This window comes from Brienomyrus brachyistius, chromosome 9 (assembly GCF_023856365.1).
Source record: "Brienomyrus brachyistius isolate T26 chromosome 9, BBRACH_0.4, whole genome shotgun sequence".
NCBI lineage: Eukaryota > Metazoa > Chordata > Actinopteri > Osteoglossiformes > Mormyridae > Brienomyrus > Brienomyrus brachyistius.
Genome location: NC_064541.1, coordinates 17,153,766 through 17,171,836, shown reverse-complemented (window position 1 = coordinate 17,171,836; position 18,071 = coordinate 17,153,766). Strand labels below are relative to the sequence as shown.

General features: G+C 42.3%; 4 protein-coding genes and 2 long non-coding RNA genes across 15 annotated transcripts in view; 3 read left to right on the top strand and 3 right to left on the bottom strand.

Annotated features, from left to right (window-relative positions):
- gpatch4 (G patch domain containing 4) overlaps positions 1-18,071 on the top strand; it is a 74,573-nt gene that overhangs the window by 10,067 nt on the left and 46,435 nt on the right. For 2 of the 6 annotated variants that reach the window (XM_049024666.1, XM_049024665.1), the window contains exon 9: positions 16,023-16,148. The exons of 1 other annotated variant lie outside the window; for it this stretch is intronic. In XM_049024666.1, coding sequence (XP_048880623.1) covers positions 16,023-16,148 — 126 coding nt within the window. Of the gene's footprint in view, positions 1-16,022; positions 16,821-18,071 lie in introns of those variants that run through there. 3 more of the 6 variants (XM_049024664.1, XM_049024663.1, XM_049024662.1) reach the window with 3 other exon arrangements.
- The window catches only part of LOC125748478 (C-type lectin domain family 9 member A-like), a 28,647-nt gene that overhangs the window by 6,621 nt on the left and 3,955 nt on the right, over positions 1-18,071 (bottom strand). The window lies entirely within an intron of this gene.
- On the top strand, positions 2,772-4,697 carry LOC125748485 (uncharacterized). Of its 2 annotated transcripts, XR_007399568.1 has the most exons (4): positions 2,772-2,994; positions 3,543-3,689; positions 3,774-3,923; positions 4,070-4,697. It is a non-coding gene; the product is annotated as an uncharacterized LOC125748485 (long non-coding RNA). The 2 variants fall into 2 exon arrangements; XR_007399567.1 differs by lacking the exon at positions 3,543-3,689 and having other exon boundaries at positions 2,786-2,994.
- On the bottom strand, positions 4,774-9,739 carry LOC125748482 (CD209 antigen-like protein E). 4 transcript variants are annotated; one of them, XM_049024679.1, is made up of 6 exons: positions 9,682-9,739; positions 7,171-7,320; positions 6,827-7,024; positions 6,169-6,335; positions 5,741-5,856; positions 4,774-5,506 (listed from the first exon to the last, which is right to left on the bottom strand). In XM_049024679.1, the coding sequence occupies exons 1-6, from the start codon at positions 9,722-9,724 to the stop codon at positions 5,362-5,364; spliced, it is 819 nt and encodes a 272-aa protein (XP_048880636.1). In that variant the 5' UTR covers positions 9,725-9,739; the 3' UTR covers positions 4,774-5,361. The 4 variants fall into 4 exon arrangements, 2 of the variants coding, with proteins under 2 accessions (XP_048880636.1, XP_048880637.1); XM_049024680.1 differs by lacking the exon at positions 9,682-9,739 and adding an exon at positions 7,636-7,741; XR_007399565.1 differs by lacking the exon at positions 9,682-9,739 and adding an exon at positions 7,568-7,582 and having other exon boundaries at positions 4,777-5,506; positions 6,878-7,024.
- LOC125748484 (uncharacterized) lies at positions 12,962-16,016 on the top strand. The gene is made up of 3 exons (XR_007399566.1): positions 12,962-13,025; positions 14,741-15,469; positions 15,816-16,016. It is a non-coding gene; the product is annotated as an uncharacterized LOC125748484 (long non-coding RNA).
- The window catches only part of LOC125748480 (C-type lectin domain family 12 member B-like), a 42,293-nt gene continuing 41,769 nt past the window's right edge, over positions 17,548-18,071 (bottom strand). The window contains exon 8 of the mRNA XM_049024675.1: positions 17,548-17,862. Within this exon, the coding sequence (XP_048880632.1) occupies positions 17,718-17,862 (145 nt within the window). The 3' untranslated portion in view covers positions 17,548-17,717. The remainder of the gene's footprint in view (positions 17,863-18,071) is intronic.

The following is an 18,071-nucleotide window of genomic DNA, read 5'->3' as shown; positions in this document are numbered from 1 at the left end:
TTTCTGTCTTATGAAACACAGATGAAACTTATTACTGATGGAAATTTCCTTCAGAATACCCAGCTAACAGGGATCCTCCCCAGAACTTCAGCCACTGTTATGCGAAGATCTTCTCAAAGTTAGCAGAGAATATTCGTGCTGTAACATTAACGGAATGTTATTTCCATGTTTTCCACTTAGACATAAAGGTTCTGTCAATGTCAGCATGATAATGTTATTACTATAGGCAACTGAGGGGCATGGATATCCAGGCATATTCAGGGGGGTGGGGGTGGGGGGGACAATCGGAGGAGCATGGATACCCTAGCAGATTCGGGGGAGGGGGGCAGGGGCATCGGAGGAGCATGGATACCCTAGCAGATTCGGGGGGCAGCACTTGACTAAGACCTTTTAATCCTTATAATTGGGGAGTGCGTGACATTTCATCAGGGGACTCACAATTTCTAGATACACCCCTGACTATTAATTAATCGTAATCCATTTGATTTCTGTAAATGACTAATATTTTACATATTGCTGCTTGCATCATTGAATGGAATGTATCTAATAGTGCACAACGTACTAAAATGCCACAGGTCAGACCAGGCCTACAAGTGGGTATAGTGTGAGGATTCCTCCCACCCCTCCCTCCACGCACATGTACACAGCAACGCAACACCCCACAAATTCATAATTCTGAAATGTACTTGTTGGTGCTCAGGGTGAGTGAGCTGGGGGATGGGGGAGGGCTGTCTGATTGGCCGATATGAAATCACCTTTTTTTCTTTCATATTCGCCATCGCCCCACAAAAAACTAGCTTGTGAAATTTCTGTCGCAAAACATATGCATCCTTGATATCTTGCAGATCTCGAAGTGATACAGAAATCCTGAACTGCCTTAGTGGGCAAACGGCATATCATGGCACATTTTAAGAGGACATGCAAATCATGGACTATTTTCAGTGGGTACGGTGTAGTCCTGTGTATCACATAGACTACAGCACAGGGTCAGAAAGTCAAACACAGGACACGAGGGAGGGTGTGGAAGGAAAATGGAAAGATATGATATGAGGGGAACGTAACCAAGCTTTGAAAATGATTTAAAAGTAATTACATAGACTGCAATGACATTTCATTATTGTCTTTTTGGGTCACACAGTACCTGATATTGTTTTCATTTTGGCCGCCTAGACGCCTCACTGGTGAGGTGTTCTGGGCATGTCCCATTGGGAGGAGACCCTGGGGAAGACCCAGGACACGCTGCAGAGACTATGTCTCTCGGCTGGCCTGGGAACGGCTCGGGATTCCCCCAGAGGAGCTGGACGAAGTGGCCGGGGAGAGGGAAGTCTGGGCCTCCCTGCTGAGACTGCTGCCCCCGCGACCCGACCCAGAAAAGAGGTAGAAGATGGATGGATGGGATTGAGGTTCTGTCTTAGGCCTTAGGCAAGAAGATGCTGTTTGCTTTTGTAGGTGTGCACTCAGGTGTCACGCTGACCTGGCATGTTTAGAGGGAACCGTGAAATCAGCAGAAAAACAAGGGAAACATCTGGCAGAAAGAGGAAGAGAACCTGAGAGAGACACCCAGAGAACAGTGAAGACAACATGCTATGTGGGGGAAACAGGGGTGCAGGAAGCTGATGGGGGAGAATCTCAGTTACTGTAGTTTAACCTATATTAATCTGTGTTAACGTAAGGTGAAGGTTACACTTACAACATCAGAAGTACAATGATAAATCAGCACTGAGTAATCATAGACTGAATAGTCGAACATACAGTACATGTTCAAAGGAACAGGAGAAAGCAATGACAGAGGTCAGCTTGAGAATGAATGAGGAAATGTGTCGTCTCCAGGGAATGTGGAGCACACTGTTTCTGTCATTATCCTGCTATTCTGCTAATGAAGAAGGAGTTGGGAGTTAATTCCTGTGGATATGGAAGAGAAGAAGGTTGTTTGGGATTTTATTTTGTCTTCCACGATTTTGCACCCAGGCTGATGCAACAGAGATTTCTGGTTGTTTTAGACTGAGAGATCCTGCATGTGTAGAGATGGGTGGGGGGAGGGGGGAGATTCCATTGAGCCAACATATAGCAGTGACTCCCCTAGTTATAGTGAAAGTCGTCCAACAAAATAACCCTCCTCTTCTCATCTCTCTCGTCTCCCTCACACCATCTACGATTATTTATAAGGTAACGTGCAGGTTAATTTGTTTTATGTATTTTTACTTTATATTTTGTATTAATCATTTTTGTATGAATATTTTTGGCTTGTGGAACGAATTATTATTTCTAATGGGGAAATTCGCTTCGATTTACGAGTGCTTTGAATTACAAGCACGTTTCCGGAACGAATTATGCTCGCAGTCCGAGGTTTTACTGTACATTGGTGTGAAGGAGTTTATGGGATTTGCAGAGACGGGCTAGTTGTGTCTGCCGCACGGCTCAGGATCCAAGCGCGGGCATGGGAAGTGCCGACCGCACAATATGTCAGGCTATCTCAGGACACAAACTCTCAATCACAATCCTGCACTCCGGCTACTTTCAAGAGACGTAAGTTTGCTTAGTCAAAAGTCTTTGGACTGTAGAAATGACTCCACGTGAAAACAGGGACAACATGCAAACCACATACTCAGAGCTCCCAACCTTTTAAATCAGACACATTCGTGCAATATAAAGTGTAAACAGCCCATAGAGCCTCATGTCTTAAGAAATTAATACTTACAATGAATCTTTGTCATTTACAGAAGCTTGGGCCACATCACGTTAATGTCTCTGTTTACCTAAAGAAAACAATTTTCAGAAGTGCACTTTATTTAAGGAAGTTCTGTCGTACGCTGAGCAGATAGATAGATGGATAGATAGTATCAAGTGAAACTTCCCTTTTCCTATTTTTCTGGCAGCAATCTCCAGTCCAGTCAGTCTGAGTATATCTGCTCATATGAGAGTCAGTCAGTGATACCTGAGACATGTCTGAAGAGTTCTGCTATTCCGTTGTGGTCTATGATTCTTCGACTGCCGGTGAGTCCAGTATCGTCTCTCCTTCACAAAAATTTTCCCGTTTTTTTTAACTTTGCCTGTCAGGGTCACAAATACGTGAAACATCTTTCACGTGGTTCCACATTCATACATTTCAGAGTCCAAAATCTTCACAGAATCAGTAGATTTTATTAGTTTAAGGAGCCAGATTTAATTATATTAAGAAGCCATCATAAATTGTTATACTAGATATTTTTGGGACTTCGTGGGCTCTGTAATATATTGATGTTTTGAAACATATTTTATTTCAGCTTTTTCATAATTTTTACTATTTTTAAATGGTCAGAGTTTTGTAATTGCATCTTACACTGAACATGTGACATATTACTAAAATGTTCATATTTGTAATGCATGTTAAACAGTTGACACTGTGGGCAAATTACTGATTTCTGATCTTACAAAGGAGTTTGCAAGACTTTACTGTGTATGCATCCTCAATATTACCATGTTAAAATACTTCTACTTTTCAAATTTGACTTTTTAAAATTTTACTTTTGCTTTTTTATAATGTAACTTTATTATTCAAAAAGAATGAAGAAACCGTATACACAGACGTGAAGAAAGCAGAACTAGCTCGAGAGAAGCTCCATCCAGCGCTGCATACATGTGTAGCTCTGTTTGCCTGCAATGACTGACACCCTGCTGCCCCTGGGAGAAAAGCCTAGAGCCGCCTATGTGTACGATGCATCAAAACATATTTTACGCTGTTTTATTTTCAGTACAAATGCTTTACAGTATTTCATTGTCCTGCTTTATTGCAGATTCCAGGACAACTGTTCAGGAAACTTGGTTCCCTGCTCAGGCTCCAGAGAAACCTGAGCACAGATATCAGCCCCAGCAGTGCGCTGTAGTATTTCTAAGCCTCACCTGTGCTTTTTTACTGGCTGGCATCATCGCTCTCTCTGTCTGCTGTAAGTACTATCAGATTCTGCTCTGTGTTAATGGACTGATTCCTGCATTTCTGAATTCCTTTGTGTCACATCGAAGCCCATGTTAACTCTCTCATCCCAAAACATGGTGTGGAAGGTTTATTCAGCACGACTTTGTCTCTCTGCAGATTATCTTACTGCAGGGCAACTCAAAAAGGAAAATGGTGCCCTTATGGAAGCCAATCACCAGCTACAAGAACTTGAAAATAACCTCACTGCTCTGAAGGACTCACTGGAGAGTGAGAACACACAGCTGCGAAAGGATCGGACTTTGCTGGATGAGATTTTACAGTTCAGTAACTTTCCTGTGGAAAATTATTGTCCAAAAGGTGAATCTTGGCCTTTTCAGTTACTGTTACTGGATCGGACTGACTGGAAACGGAAAGGATTGGGTCTGGATCAACGGCTCTTCACTGACACACAGTACTTGATGCGGCCAGTTAAACACAACCATAGAAGGACCTGATTCCTGACAGCCCGTCCTCATTCGTGGGTGATGGAGCTGCACTGTCAGTGTCACCATCTGGATCTCCATCCTGCGCTGCCCCATCCCTGCCACAGGCTCCTCACATTTCAGACTCTACAAGCAGATTCCTTACAGATCTGTGGCCTCATTCGTTTTTTTGATGGTCATTTTCACATCAAACCACTTGTTCCTCACCTCTGCCAGCATTTCAGTTACAGATCGTACAGCATTAACTGTCACCTGTCCTCATGCTAGGTCCCTCTCTTATGTCGACAGGCCACTGGCAAAGTCGCCGAACAATATCTATTTGTTTTATTTATTTTTTAATTCTGTCCAGCAGAATGTCCATCTCATTCTTAAAGTTCTGTTTCCCCGATTCAGAGTTTTTATTTATTCATTATTCCGTAACAGCAAAATACAATCACAAAATAACAGCACAAGCATCTAGTACAAGATATTTTACACATAGGAATAAGCATATAGGGGTAAATGCCTCTTTGTGGTCTCCATTTCTGCACATTCTCCAGTCTATGCAGCTAAGCTGAGGTGCGGTTTGATGCATGTTGCGCGCGAGTTACAGTATGCCCATATATGGTTGCTTCAGTTACACTTATCCACCACTAGGGGTTTGTGCATGCACATTGGACAAGGGTGTCCATAAATTTACGCACATTTCGAAATACAGGAAGAAACTGATAAATACCATCCTATATGTAAAAATGTGCATTTGCCCAGTTTATGCACAAAGTTGTTCATATGCATGGTTCTTAAATGAAACCCCAGGCACTGCTCCTTCCTTAACTTCTATTTGTTTTTTTGTGACGCTTATCTGCTTTTTCACATCTATAACAGACATTTGTCTGAAGGCAGAACTGTTACACAGGTAACTGGTCCCAGCAGCATCAGGGGCCTCCATCCAGCAGACCAGCGGAGAGCAGGTGCCACTAACGGACCTCAGAACAGCAGGGCCCTGTTCTCACAGATCCACCGGTTAAGCATGCTAGGTTGTGATGATCTCCAGCTGTTCAGGATTTTGGTTTCATGGCCTGTGTTTGTTAAAACGTGAGTTTTAGTCTGGCTTCCATTATCTGCCCAGAACCTGGAACAGGAGGAATAGTTTGAAATTTAAATTCAATACAAAAACTTTATAAATACTTTTAATACTTGGTGTTTACAATTTGAGATTCTCAGGAATATTTGATATGTGACAGGAATTTGTCTTTGAGTTTACAGAACTCTGCTCAATCATGTTAGATATCAAAGGCAAGATTTAGAAGCTACTGGTGAACTGAATTGGGGCAATCTCTCACGCTGCCGTGGTACCAGCTCTCACCCTGTGGTCAGTGAAGAGCCATTGATCCAGACCCAATCCTTTGCGTTTCCAGTCAGTCCGATCCAGTAACCATGCCATTTGTCAAAGTATGTGGGTGCAAGGTTCATGATGAACATCTAAATGGAGACAGTGAGGTAACTCATGCCCACGCTGCATAATAGATACAGACTCAAGAACAGTAGGAGTGGTGTACGTAATTCAGAAACATTTTGAGAATTGATTTAGTAACTGTTTCCCTATTAAATCAAAGTGCATGGGTAGCAATAATGTGAACGTTCATAGGTGCATTAGATGAAAGGCATATTCTGTGCTGATTGACAGTAGTTTTCATAAATGCATCTTTGTGGGTAGCTATACAACAGTAAATAAGTTATTACTTTTAAGAGTACTGTCACAGAAACATGATTTAGGTCACTGGACTGTCGTACCTGTTCCTCCTTGTTTTGTATCGTTAACAGATCAGCCCCCATTTTGATGCATTCAAGACGACTGTCGTTCCACGTTTTCCACGTTTCCCACGTTTGACCAAGGTGCACGAAGTAACACTTTGAATTGTAGAACGTCCAGCCACTTGGGCAGTGTGAGCATCTTGTCTCTGTACAGGAGAAACCAGGAGTAATAATACATACTAGCTCTCAGGTTGTCCATTCATCTGTCCTCCATGACCGATATCCAGCATATAGCTTATATGTAACAGGGAACAGCCTGAACAGGCTGCCAGCTTATCACAGGCGTACACTAATGCACTATGGGTAATTTAGTGGTTCCATTTCACTTAATCCCATGTTTGTGAAGGTTACTGCATGGGAGGTGTGTGGGTGCAGGTTAGGACTCGTGCTCGTGATCAGAAGGTCGCTAGTTCAAATCATGCAGCCATCAGTGGTTTCACCATTGTGCACCTCAGTGAGGCCCCTGACCCCAGTTACTCCAGCAGCACTGTCTGGTCCTCACTTGCTTTGGGCAAAAGTAATGTGTGTGCATGAGTGTCACCAGAGGTGTGAATCAAACAGAAGATAACAGACCTTCCCAATATATGGGGGAAAACATCATATGAAATAGAGCAGCACTTGGAAGGCCAGGACTCACCGTTTGAACAATATTTTTCCACAGGAAAGTTACGGAACTGTAAAATCTCACCCATCAAAGTCCGATCCTTTCGCAGCTGTGTGTTCTCACTCTCCAGTGACTCCTGAGCAGTGAGGTTACTTTTATGCACTTGAAGCTGCTGATTGGCTTCCATAAGGGCACCGATTTCCTTTCTGAGTTGCCCTGCAGTAAGATAATCTGCAGACAGACACAGTCATGCTGAATAGACCTTCCACACCATGTATTGGGATGAGAGAGTTAACATGGGCTTCGATGTGACACAAAGGAATTCAGAAACGCAGGAATCAGTCCATTAACACAGAGCAGAATCTGATAGTACTTACAGCAGACAGAGAGAGCGATGATGCCAGCCAGTAAAAAAGCACAGGTGAGGCTTAGAAATACTACAGCGCACTGCTGGGGCTGATATCTGTGCTCAGGTTTCTCTGGAGCCTGAGCAGGGGACCAAGTTTCCTGACTATTTGTTCTGTAATCTGCAATAAAGCACGACAATGGAATACTAAAAGTAAAGCGTTTGTACTGAAAGTAAAACACTGTACAGTCGAACCTCGTTACTACGTACCCCGGATACAACGTTTTCACCTTTTCAACGTACAGGTTTCTAATTTCCGTTTTTAGCCTATGTACTATTCCAATAGCAGCCATTGTTTACAGCGTACACCCTTACAGCGTAAACTTCGATACAACATCCAAATTTCTAGTGAAAATACGAAAACTAACCATCGTTACAACGTACAGCGCTCTCCCCGCCCACCACAACTTGTGTCGCTACATCTACCTGTATCTACCTGATCTTCGCCCGACAATGCACATTTGTCTATTGCGTTGCTTGGCGTTAAATGAGTTGCCTTGACCGATCGTTACTGGACTGCGTAGTAATGGCTTGTTAAGTGTTGTGTGCGTATTGTTTGTTTATTAAACCTTGTGAAATACCGGTCATTCCGGTAATTGTGAATTCAGAATAATAATGGAAGTAAAGGATTTTATGATTTAATTTGACACATATTTCCTTAATATTTTCAGGCCAAATGCCAATTTGGATGCGAATGTTTATTTTAAAAATCCATTTTGACCAGCCGTTGTGTATTTTCGTTGCCGTTTATCGCCGGCCGGCACAAAGTAATTGTGAGTAATTTAAGGAAAATTTCAAGGATCCAAATGAGCGTTGTCGAATTATTTAACAAGTAATAATGTGTTCATTTGTTTTTTAGTCAATTTAAGGGTACGTTCTATTAAAGTTTTATCATTTACATGGATATTTCGTGAGTTCTTTCATCCATCTTGCACTAAGTGGTTACAACGTTCTATGCTTATAACGTACATGTTTTTGATATCCCGTCTTGTACGTAGTAACGAGGTTCGACTGTACATATGTGTTTTAGCACGAGAGAGGGATATAGGGCTGTCGAAGGAACAAACAGGCAGGCTTTGGTGCGTTAAGAAATATTTTGTTAAAAGTGATACAAATTATGAAATATCATAAGCATTGTAAGTAGCCCTTCTAATGATTAACATGCACACGCAGCTGCAAAGCTATTCACACTCGGACGTGCCATCATCACCCACCTTCAGACACGGACCGGGGAGCCCGTTTCAGTCCTGGCAGGAGACCAACACGTGAGTCCCGAGAAAGTGCCGGGTGATACGCGCTCTACCCCACGGCTGATCTCCGTTCAGTGCTGAGCTCTCCCCTTTCCATTATATTAAACTGGGAAAGCGACTGTGTGCGTGTGGGCAGGGAATGGGCTGGCCAGGCTCACCCCTCCCCTCAGGCAATGCGCTGTCAGTTCTCCAATTCTCACCTAAGTGGAGTGAAACAGCCTGCAGCTACAGGGCAAACCTAAGCAACACTTTTCTTTTAATTTCTAGGAAAAACAAGGTAAGTGTCCTTGGGCGACACTCTTTCTTCTTCCCCAAAACCAAGATAAGTGTCCCAGGACAAGATTAGTGTGCCGCAAAACCAATTATTGGTAAAAAAAAAAAAAAAAACAAGTTATATAAGTGATCAATGAAAAACATGTTTGTGCAGTTCGACCATGACACAATATTATGGGTGAATCATGGACGACGTACTTGAATCTCGGGATGATTAGTCCATACACCATCAGAATCAATCATTACCTCAATCTCCTCATATGTATGTCTGCTAGGTGTAGCTGAACAATCACAACTTCCCAGAATATTACAGTAACAGGAGGACAGTGAACAATTTCTCTGGAGCTAGTTCTGGTTTCTTCATTCTTTTTGACTAATAAAGTTAAAAAATAAAAATATGGTAATATTAAGGATGCATACACAGTGAAGTGTTGCAAACCCTTTTGTAAGTTTAGAATTCAGTAATTTGCCCACAGTGTCAACTGTTTAACAGGCATTGCAAATATAAAAAAATAAAAATAAATAAAAAAACAAATGAAATATATTGTTTCACAATATAAATTTTTCACAGGTTCACAAAGTACCAAAATTGCCATCTTTTTAATTTATGATGATTAAAGGATTTCAGCAGCAAGTAAAGCCATTTAAATCTACTGATTCTGAGATTCTTTTGGACTGTTTCTGAAATGTATTTTTTGTGTAATGTAAATGTTAAATTCCAACATTTATAATGCATTAACTTTATATAGCATTTGTCCAAAGTGACATGCAGAGATTACTTTTTCACGCTTCAGTCAAAAAGTAGGAATAATGTCCTCATTTCAGTTTAATAAGAAAAAACATTTGACATTTTCAGACAGGAATGTGGAACCAGCTGAGATGTGTTTGACCTGTTTGTGGTCCTGACAGGCAAAGCAAAGGAGACATTTTTTATGAAGGAGAGACGATACTGGACTCACCGGCAGCCCAGGCCACATTGCCATAGACAGGCTCATCAGACATGTCTCAGGTATCGCTGACAGTCTCACAGGAGCAGATATGCTGACAGACTGTTTGGACCGGAGATCGCCGTCATAAAAATCTGAAAAGGGAACTTTCACTTCAAACCAGTCTATCTATCTATCTATCTATCTATCTATCTATCTATCTATCTATCTATCTATCTATCTATCTGTCTGTCTGTCTGTCTGTCTGTCTGTCTGTCTGTCTATCTGCCTGCCTGCCTGCCTGCCTGCTTACCGTTTGGTTTTGTTTCTCAATTGATAGTTTGATTCATTCTAAATCCAGTCAGCCTGAAGGGTCCCTTTATCTGCGGTGTGTGATAGAACTTCCTTAAATGATGTGAGAAGTGTTTTTTTCAAAATGTTTTACCTAAAGAAAATTTGCCAAAGACATTAGTTTTTCTCCGTTACTTTGGCACATTTCATGAAACATGCTTAACATTCTCAATATTATAAGAGTATTTCTTAAAACTTATACTTTTCTTTGAATGCTTAAACACTATCAGTCATTCATGAAGCACAATCTCTGAAGCCATTAACACATGTAGCCAATGCATTTAGCAAGTGTGTCAAACCGGGTGCACATTCTCCCCTTTACACTCACTTTGTAATTTCATTACACTCTTTTTGCAAATCTGTAAACAACACAACTCACTGCTTTATGCCCAGTTTGTAATTCTGTTCTTCCAGCAAGACCATAACTACCAGTTTCTACATTCTTACACTATTTTGCCAACTGTCTTTCCACATTGACACATGAAACACTTTAAATAATGAGTTCACTTACAAATCAGACCTTGAGCCCTATGTATCGGCCATAGGTGCACGGTGGGCCTCCTGCCAGGGGGGATGTGCGCGGGTGTCTGGCTTCCGGACCTCCTTGGTTCTGAACCCAGCCTGCACCGGGGCTGGGGGTTGTGGGCTGGGTGGGTGGCTTCCTGTCTGATGGCCTCTGGTGGGGCTCTTCATGTAGGGGGCTGTTGTCTCGGTGCTTCCTCGCATGCTCCTTGGCCGGTTGGGCACGTGCTGGTCTCTTGGGCGTGAGGCCCTTCGTTCTGGGGACAGCTGGGGGGCCTCTTGGCTTTATCCCCGGCGGCTTTGTTCATGTGGTCGGGGTGGGGGGTGTCACTGCTGCCCCCCACATTAACTACTAGCACATCCAAGAACAAATCGTTACACTCGCACACACGCATAAATACATACATAGATATAGGTACACAACCACACCTACCTCTACGCCACACACACACACACACACACACACACACACACACACACACACACACACATAACCAATAGTGCACACATACAGAGGTAGAGGCACACACACACACACACACCTTTGTTTTAATGATAATACTGTAAGTTGTTGTTAATTTGTATTAAGTTAGGGTTGATGTTGGAATTATTATTATGAATATTATAGTTATTATTATTATTTTCATTTTATTTTATTTTCTTTCCTTGTTTTGTGCGGCAGTCTCTGTGGTCCTTTTTCTGCATTTCTACCCCCCTTGCTTCTCCCACCCCCCTCATTTCCTGTCTCCTCTAACCTCTGCTTGTTGACTTCATTATATAAATATACAAAAAACTTGCAATGATAATTAAAATAAAGCAGTCCTCTGTGGGGGGAGGGGGGAGGGAATAAAGAAAAATTACTGTGGGAACCAAAAATATCATTGCAATCTTTAGAATATATTTTTAAATCGTTACAATATATTTTTAAATCGTTCTGAAAGCTTGATTAACGGTTTTGCATTTGGTGGCTAAAATGATGATTTCATACATTTATTGTCACGGGAGATACGCTGCGATCGCGGGCAGAGCGGCGATCGAACGGGCAGGAAGCAGGCGGACAGGCAGAAGTCGGGGTAAACCAGGGATTTAAAAACAAGACCGGGGATCTCACGCAAACAAACATCAATGACAGACACGGGTTAGTACAAATCAGGAACTTAAATACATGAAACAAGGCAGCAGGAAACAAGACACGACTGGGCACGATCAGGAAATCACACGTGGGTAATTAGGGGGCGTGGCACACACGAGAAGCGGACGGAGCGGGCGTCACATTTATAGTTTTGGCTGTGAAATTACCACAAAGGGAAACTACATACAGTATTCAATTTTGATCAACAAGACTAAAACAACTGCAAATTGTGCCAAATGATGACAATTGTACAAAACCATTTGCATATACTGTATGTACTAAAGCATTCGGAAATTTGTGTGAAGCAATGAGAAACGATGTTTTGCTGTGCAGAAGTGACATTATGGTGTGGGGATTACACTTGTTGATTTACAAATGTTACTTGACATTTGAGAAATGCTTCAAAACAATCGAGAAAAACTGTAATTACAACAACTTGTCACACAGACGTACATTCAGCAGCCTGGGACCTGCTGGTTTGCACAGCCAACTGGGAAAAGAGCACGATGAGTGGATGGACACTGTGACCACAGACTAGCAGGCCTGCTCGCATGGGGTTAGAGCTGAGTGGATGGACAAAGGAGTATCCTCAATATACCCACTTGTAGGCCACTACTTGAAACTAGACTGCAGCCCTGGTCTGACCTGTGGCAGTTTAGATACATTCCATTGAATGATGCACACAGAAATCTGTAAAATATTAGTCATTTACAGGAATGAAGTGGATTATGATTATTTAATAGTCAGGGGTGTATCTAGAAATTGTGGGTTCCCTGATGAAATGTCACCCGCCCCCCAATTATAAGGATTAAAGGGCCTTAGTCAAGTGCTGCCCCCCCCGATACTGTCAGGGTATCCATGCCCCTGTGATACCTCTGACCCCCCCTGATTCTGTCAGTGTATCCATGCCCCTCTGGTGCCCCTGCCCCCCCCTGATTTTGTCAGGGTATCCATGCCCCTGTGATACCTCTGACCCCCCCTGATTCTGTCAGTGTATCCATGCCCCTCTGGTGCCCCTGCCCCCCCCTGATTCTGTCAGTGTATCCATGCCCCTCTGGTGCCCCTGCCCCCCCCTGATTTTGTCAGGGTATCCATGCCCCTGTGATACCTCTGATCCCCCCTGATTCTGTCAGGGTATCCATGCCCCTCTGGTGCCCCTGAGCCCCCCCTGATTCTGTCAGGGTATCCATGCCCCAAATCCAATAAACAAGAGCACATCCGGGTATTCCATCAGTACTTGACACATGAACTTAATCGATTGATCCCTGATAAAGAACGCGCGCGCCTAGTGCCTAGGGCGCCAGATGTGAAAAAGACGACGCGCGCTGCCGGACGTTACTCATTGTCGGGGGAAGCAGCATCTTAGAGACGGGTGATGTACATGTTGTATAAAATGTCTAACTATGTCATATTATATGAAATGATTTCTGAAAAGATTTCATGTAACGTTTTTTAGGATTTCTAAGATTTTTGTTTTGCTTTTTTGATTCACATATTTAACTTTCAGCGTAATCAGGCTAAGCTAACCTGACATGATTTCTGATAGAATTACGTGTAATACCCCGAAACTCGAAGCTTGATGTTTTCTGCACTTACATTTAGACATACAGTACATTACCATTGAAAATGTCAAATCGTAGTTTCCATTATTTCTAATGCGAAAATTCGTTTTGATATATGAGTGCTTTGGATTACGAGCACTTTTCCGGAACGAATTATGCTCGCAATCCGAGGTTTTACTGTATTCTGCTTATTAAACTCTCCTATGGACAGGGAGGGGACAGGAACACGTTAAATCCCTGGGTCTGGGATGCGATCTCTGACAGTGCCTTACTTAGGGTGTCCCTTCAGTCTCAATTACGGACATTTCCTGTCGTCTCTCCCTCATCGGACCTTCACCCTCTCGACGGAAATCTCGTCTCAATAAAACAAGTTAATGGGACCACCTACTTGACCTATTACAAAAACTTCACAGACATTCCCAAGGTCCATGGCTAGGGCTGAACAACTTGTCTTTTTCAAATCGAAATCGCGATTTAAAACTACGTGCGTAGCAAATCGCAAAGGCTATGATTAAGGATATGCATTACACAGCACGTCTGACCTAGGGTTTATAACTATTGTAAGAATAGTTTTACAAATTCATGCCCTCCTCCAAGCGTGCTAGTCATTTTCACCAATGAGATGTACCGTGCTCCTCGCGTGCCAGTCATTCTCACCAATCAGAAGTGGCCCAAGGCGACTGCGGATACGCTCACAAACAACAAACACGTGGAACCCAAAGGGAACGTTACGTTCAAGCGGTGTGAAAAAATATCGGTTCCGCTGCTAAGCTACCTATTTCATGGTTAGAGATTGTTTACAGAAAGGTCCTACAATTTATAGAGAGATTGAGAATACTGTAGGGGAAATTTGCCAATGGGAGGAGGGGGGCATCACGCGGACGGTTGATCGGTCAAATTCAAGAAGTGTAATAATTTCCTCATTTGCTAGGGTTAGTCTGGAATTTTTATATACGTTCATTTAATTGTGTTTAACTGTGTTTGTGCTTTGAGACTAAAATCTTAAAATTTGGACAGTGCGAACTGGGTCTTCTTGCTCATTTGACTTCCTCTGCCGCCCCCTGGAGGATGGATCTGGTCCCTCCCAAGGTTTCTTCCTTCTAGGGAGTTTTTCCTTGCCACTATCACCTCTGTCTTACTCACTGGGGGCTTAGGGCAGGGATACTGTGAAGTGCTTTGAGAGAGTGTAATGCTGTGAAAATACACTGTACAAGTAAAATTTAATAGAACTGTGGTTTTGACCACTGGCAGATAATTTGTAATTTAAGAGTCTTAAAAATGTAATGCAAAAACTTTTTGAGCTTCACAAAATAAACTAGCATACCGCATTTCCACAAACTGTAATCAAATAATGAATTAGATACTTGGATAGTAAAGTGTTTTGGTTAATTTTTCATCTTACTTAAAATCCTACTGTAAAATATAATGGAATATTTATCCCAAATATGTAACTGTCATTCTAGTAAAGAATAGAAGTGTCAGATAAATAGGCACTTTGTGGGTGACACTGCTGTCTCACTTTCAGGGTTGGGGGTTTGAATCCAGCCTCTGCTCTGCTTGTGTGGACTTTGCATTTTACCTACAAGACACTCGGCTTTCTTGCATGAACTCCGATTTCCTCCTGCAGTCCAAAGACATTGCAGTTAACTGGCATCTGTAAATTGTCCAATGTATTTGTATGTTCCTGAATGTCCGCATGTATGTGCTCTGTAATGGACTGGCATCCCGCCCAGGATGTACCCTATCCTAATGCCCTGTGCTGTGTGGGATATGTTGCAGGCCCCAGGTGGATTGATCAATACATCAGAGACATTTCAGGAATAATAAATGTAAACGTGAAGTCCTTCGAAAAAGTGGCTGCACCCTGACTGCAAAGTATCCCAGCAGAAGTGGGGAGGGGAGGGATGAATAGAGGAGGAGCAGACAGATGAGTTTGGTTAATCCCAAACTTCCAGTCTTTTGTTTGATGTCCCCTCATTATTATAGTATTGAAGGGGTGTCTCTCTCACTACCATTTGGACTCCAAGGGGCACAGAGCCTCAGAGCAGAAGCTGCCACAGAGAGCCTGAGACTGAAAGGATGGGAAGAGCAAAGTAACTAAAACACAAGGAATCATAAACCTATCAGAGAGTCAGAGAATCACCTACGTCCCCCAAGAAGAGACTTGCAGCATGGAGGTCCCCAGCATCCATGGGAACTATATGGGAACTGAGACGTTCCAGATGCTGCAGCTCAACAGGAGTTTGGGTATTAGGTACATTCCATTTGATGAAGCAAGCAGAAATGTGCAAAATTTTAGTCATTCACAAAAATCATATGGATTATGATTAATTGCACTTTTTCCTCAAATGACAATTAATCACGATACAACAAGTGTAATCCCCACACTGTAATGTCACTTCTGTCAGTGTTTTAGTACCAACAGGCAAATGGTTTTCTACAATTGTCATCATCTGGCACAATGTTCAGTTGCTTTAGTCTTGTTGGTTAGAATAGATTATGTAGTTTCCCATGGTAATAATTTTATACTATATATGTATAAAAAATTTTTATATCTATATATGTGTGATACAGTATCGTTGTGTTTTTCTTTCCCACAGTACATGATATTGCCATTTTGATGTTTTTGTTATGCAAAAGAAATGTTCAGAGCCTTGAGGAAGCAGTGGCAGAGAGTGCAAACAACACAGTGGTCAATAAAAAGAAGAGGAGGAAAAAACACTCAAAGGAAATGTGCGATTCTCCAGCTCTTGAGGAACCAAGCGATGAGAGAGGGCATGTCCATCCAGCAAAGAAGAAATGCTTAGATAAGGAGAAAATGACGGTTTGTAACGAAGGCACCGGCAGCTCTAAGAATGGAGTAACGCTCTATGCAAGTAAAGACTATAAAGACGAAGATGCCTTCATAGGGGTCTTAGGAGATGATGGTGCAGGTCATGAGGAGAAGGTGGAGCAGTGTTTAGGTGGACTGGATGAAGAACAGTTTGCTGAAGCAGCAGTGCCTGATGAGGACTCAATTTGTCAGACTAAGAAGAAGAAGAAGAAAAAGAATATTACTAGTGATGTCACTGAGCAAATGCAAGATGAGGAGATACCAGACCAGCAGAGTGCCAGGAAAAAGGGCAGAAGCAGGGAGGAGGAGGGGGCTGAGGATGAAACTGCAGCAGTAAGAAGATCAAAAAAAAAGAAGAAAGCAAAAGAAGTGGGACACTGACAGGGAAGGAAGCATCAGGAGATGCAGATGAAGGTCATTTTGTACCCTCACAGTTATGGATATCTAAAGAAAATCTGTTGTGAAATCATTTGATCATTTCTATGCTTTTTTAAAGTCAAATTGCAGTGGTTAGCAGTGCAAAACATTGATGTACATCGTAAAATATCTGGCGCAAGGAAAGATTGAGGAGTATTGGTATTGAACAATGTCAATTGTTTTAACTGGTTAGACTTTGCAGTGATCAGTCTCACTGGTGGCAACATAGCTTATGTCCATAACAATTTTAAAATCAAAAATAGTTACACTGTCCTTTATTAAAATACAGTTTATAGAATTTATGTGAAGCGTAACTTCATTATAAAGCAGCTGAAAATTAAATCATCTGACAGCATGAATATGGTCCTGTTTTGTGAAATTCCTCTGCTGAAGACCAAGCAGGCCCGAGACCTTGTCAGACCTCTGTGGAACCTCGAATTAATCGGCGAAAAATGTGTGAGGAAGAAGTGGTTCGATCTGAAAAATGATCTGAGCCCTAATGTTTGGCAGCTTTGGCAGTGGCCTGTCACAGAAAGAGAAGGACCTAACATGGGACAGGTGACGGATGCAGGTAAAGCTGCATCACCTGTAATGAGGATGGTGGCAGAGCTGAGGAAGAAGTGCTTCCTCTGAAAATGGCCATTAAATTTTTTTTGTAAATGATCGGAGCCCACATCTGTGTTCAAGCATCACATCAGTGTCACATCTGGATGGTCAAATACCTGCCATCAGAGGTGAACCATCTCTAACGGGATTCGTTCTAGATGATGACACTGACATACAGCTACATCAGTCATGGATGAGGATGGGCTGTCAGGAATCTGTAAGATACTTGTATGTTTGTCTTTAATTGGCAGCAGCAAGTAATGTGTCATTTACTGCAGTAATCCACCGTATCCTATGTGTGGATCGGTTTGCTTCAGTTACGCTTCTCTGCCACTAGGGCTTCATGCATACACATTGGTCAGGTGTGTCCATAAATATACACACATTTCTAAGCACAGGAAGAAGTTGATAAATACTATTCTGTCTAAAAATGTGTGTGTGCACAAATTACACACAAAACTGTTTGCACACACAGATGATAAATTAATTCTCAGATACTTTTATTTGTTTTTTTTGTGACGTTTATCTGCTTTTTCACATCTATAACAGGCATTCGTCTGAAGGCAGAACTGCAGGTAGCTGGTCCCAGCAGCATCAGGGGCCTCCATCCAGCAGACCAGCGGAGAGCAGGTGCCACTAACGGACCTCAGAACAGCAGGGCCCTGTTCTCACAGATCCACCGGTTAAGCATGATAGGTTTTGTTGATCTCCAGCTGTTCAGGGTTTTGGTTTCATAGCCTGTGTTTGTTAAAACGTGAGTTTCAGTCTGGCTTCCATTATCTGCCCAGAACCTGGAACAGGAGGAATAGTTTGAAATTCAAATTCAATACAAAAACTTTATTAATACTTTTAATACTTGGTGTTTACAATTTGAGATTCTCAGGAACATTTGATATGTGACAGGAATTTGTCTTTGAGTTTACAGAACTCTGCTCAATCGTGCTAGATATCAAAGGCAAGATTTAGAAGCTACTGATGAACTGAATTGGGGCAATCTCTC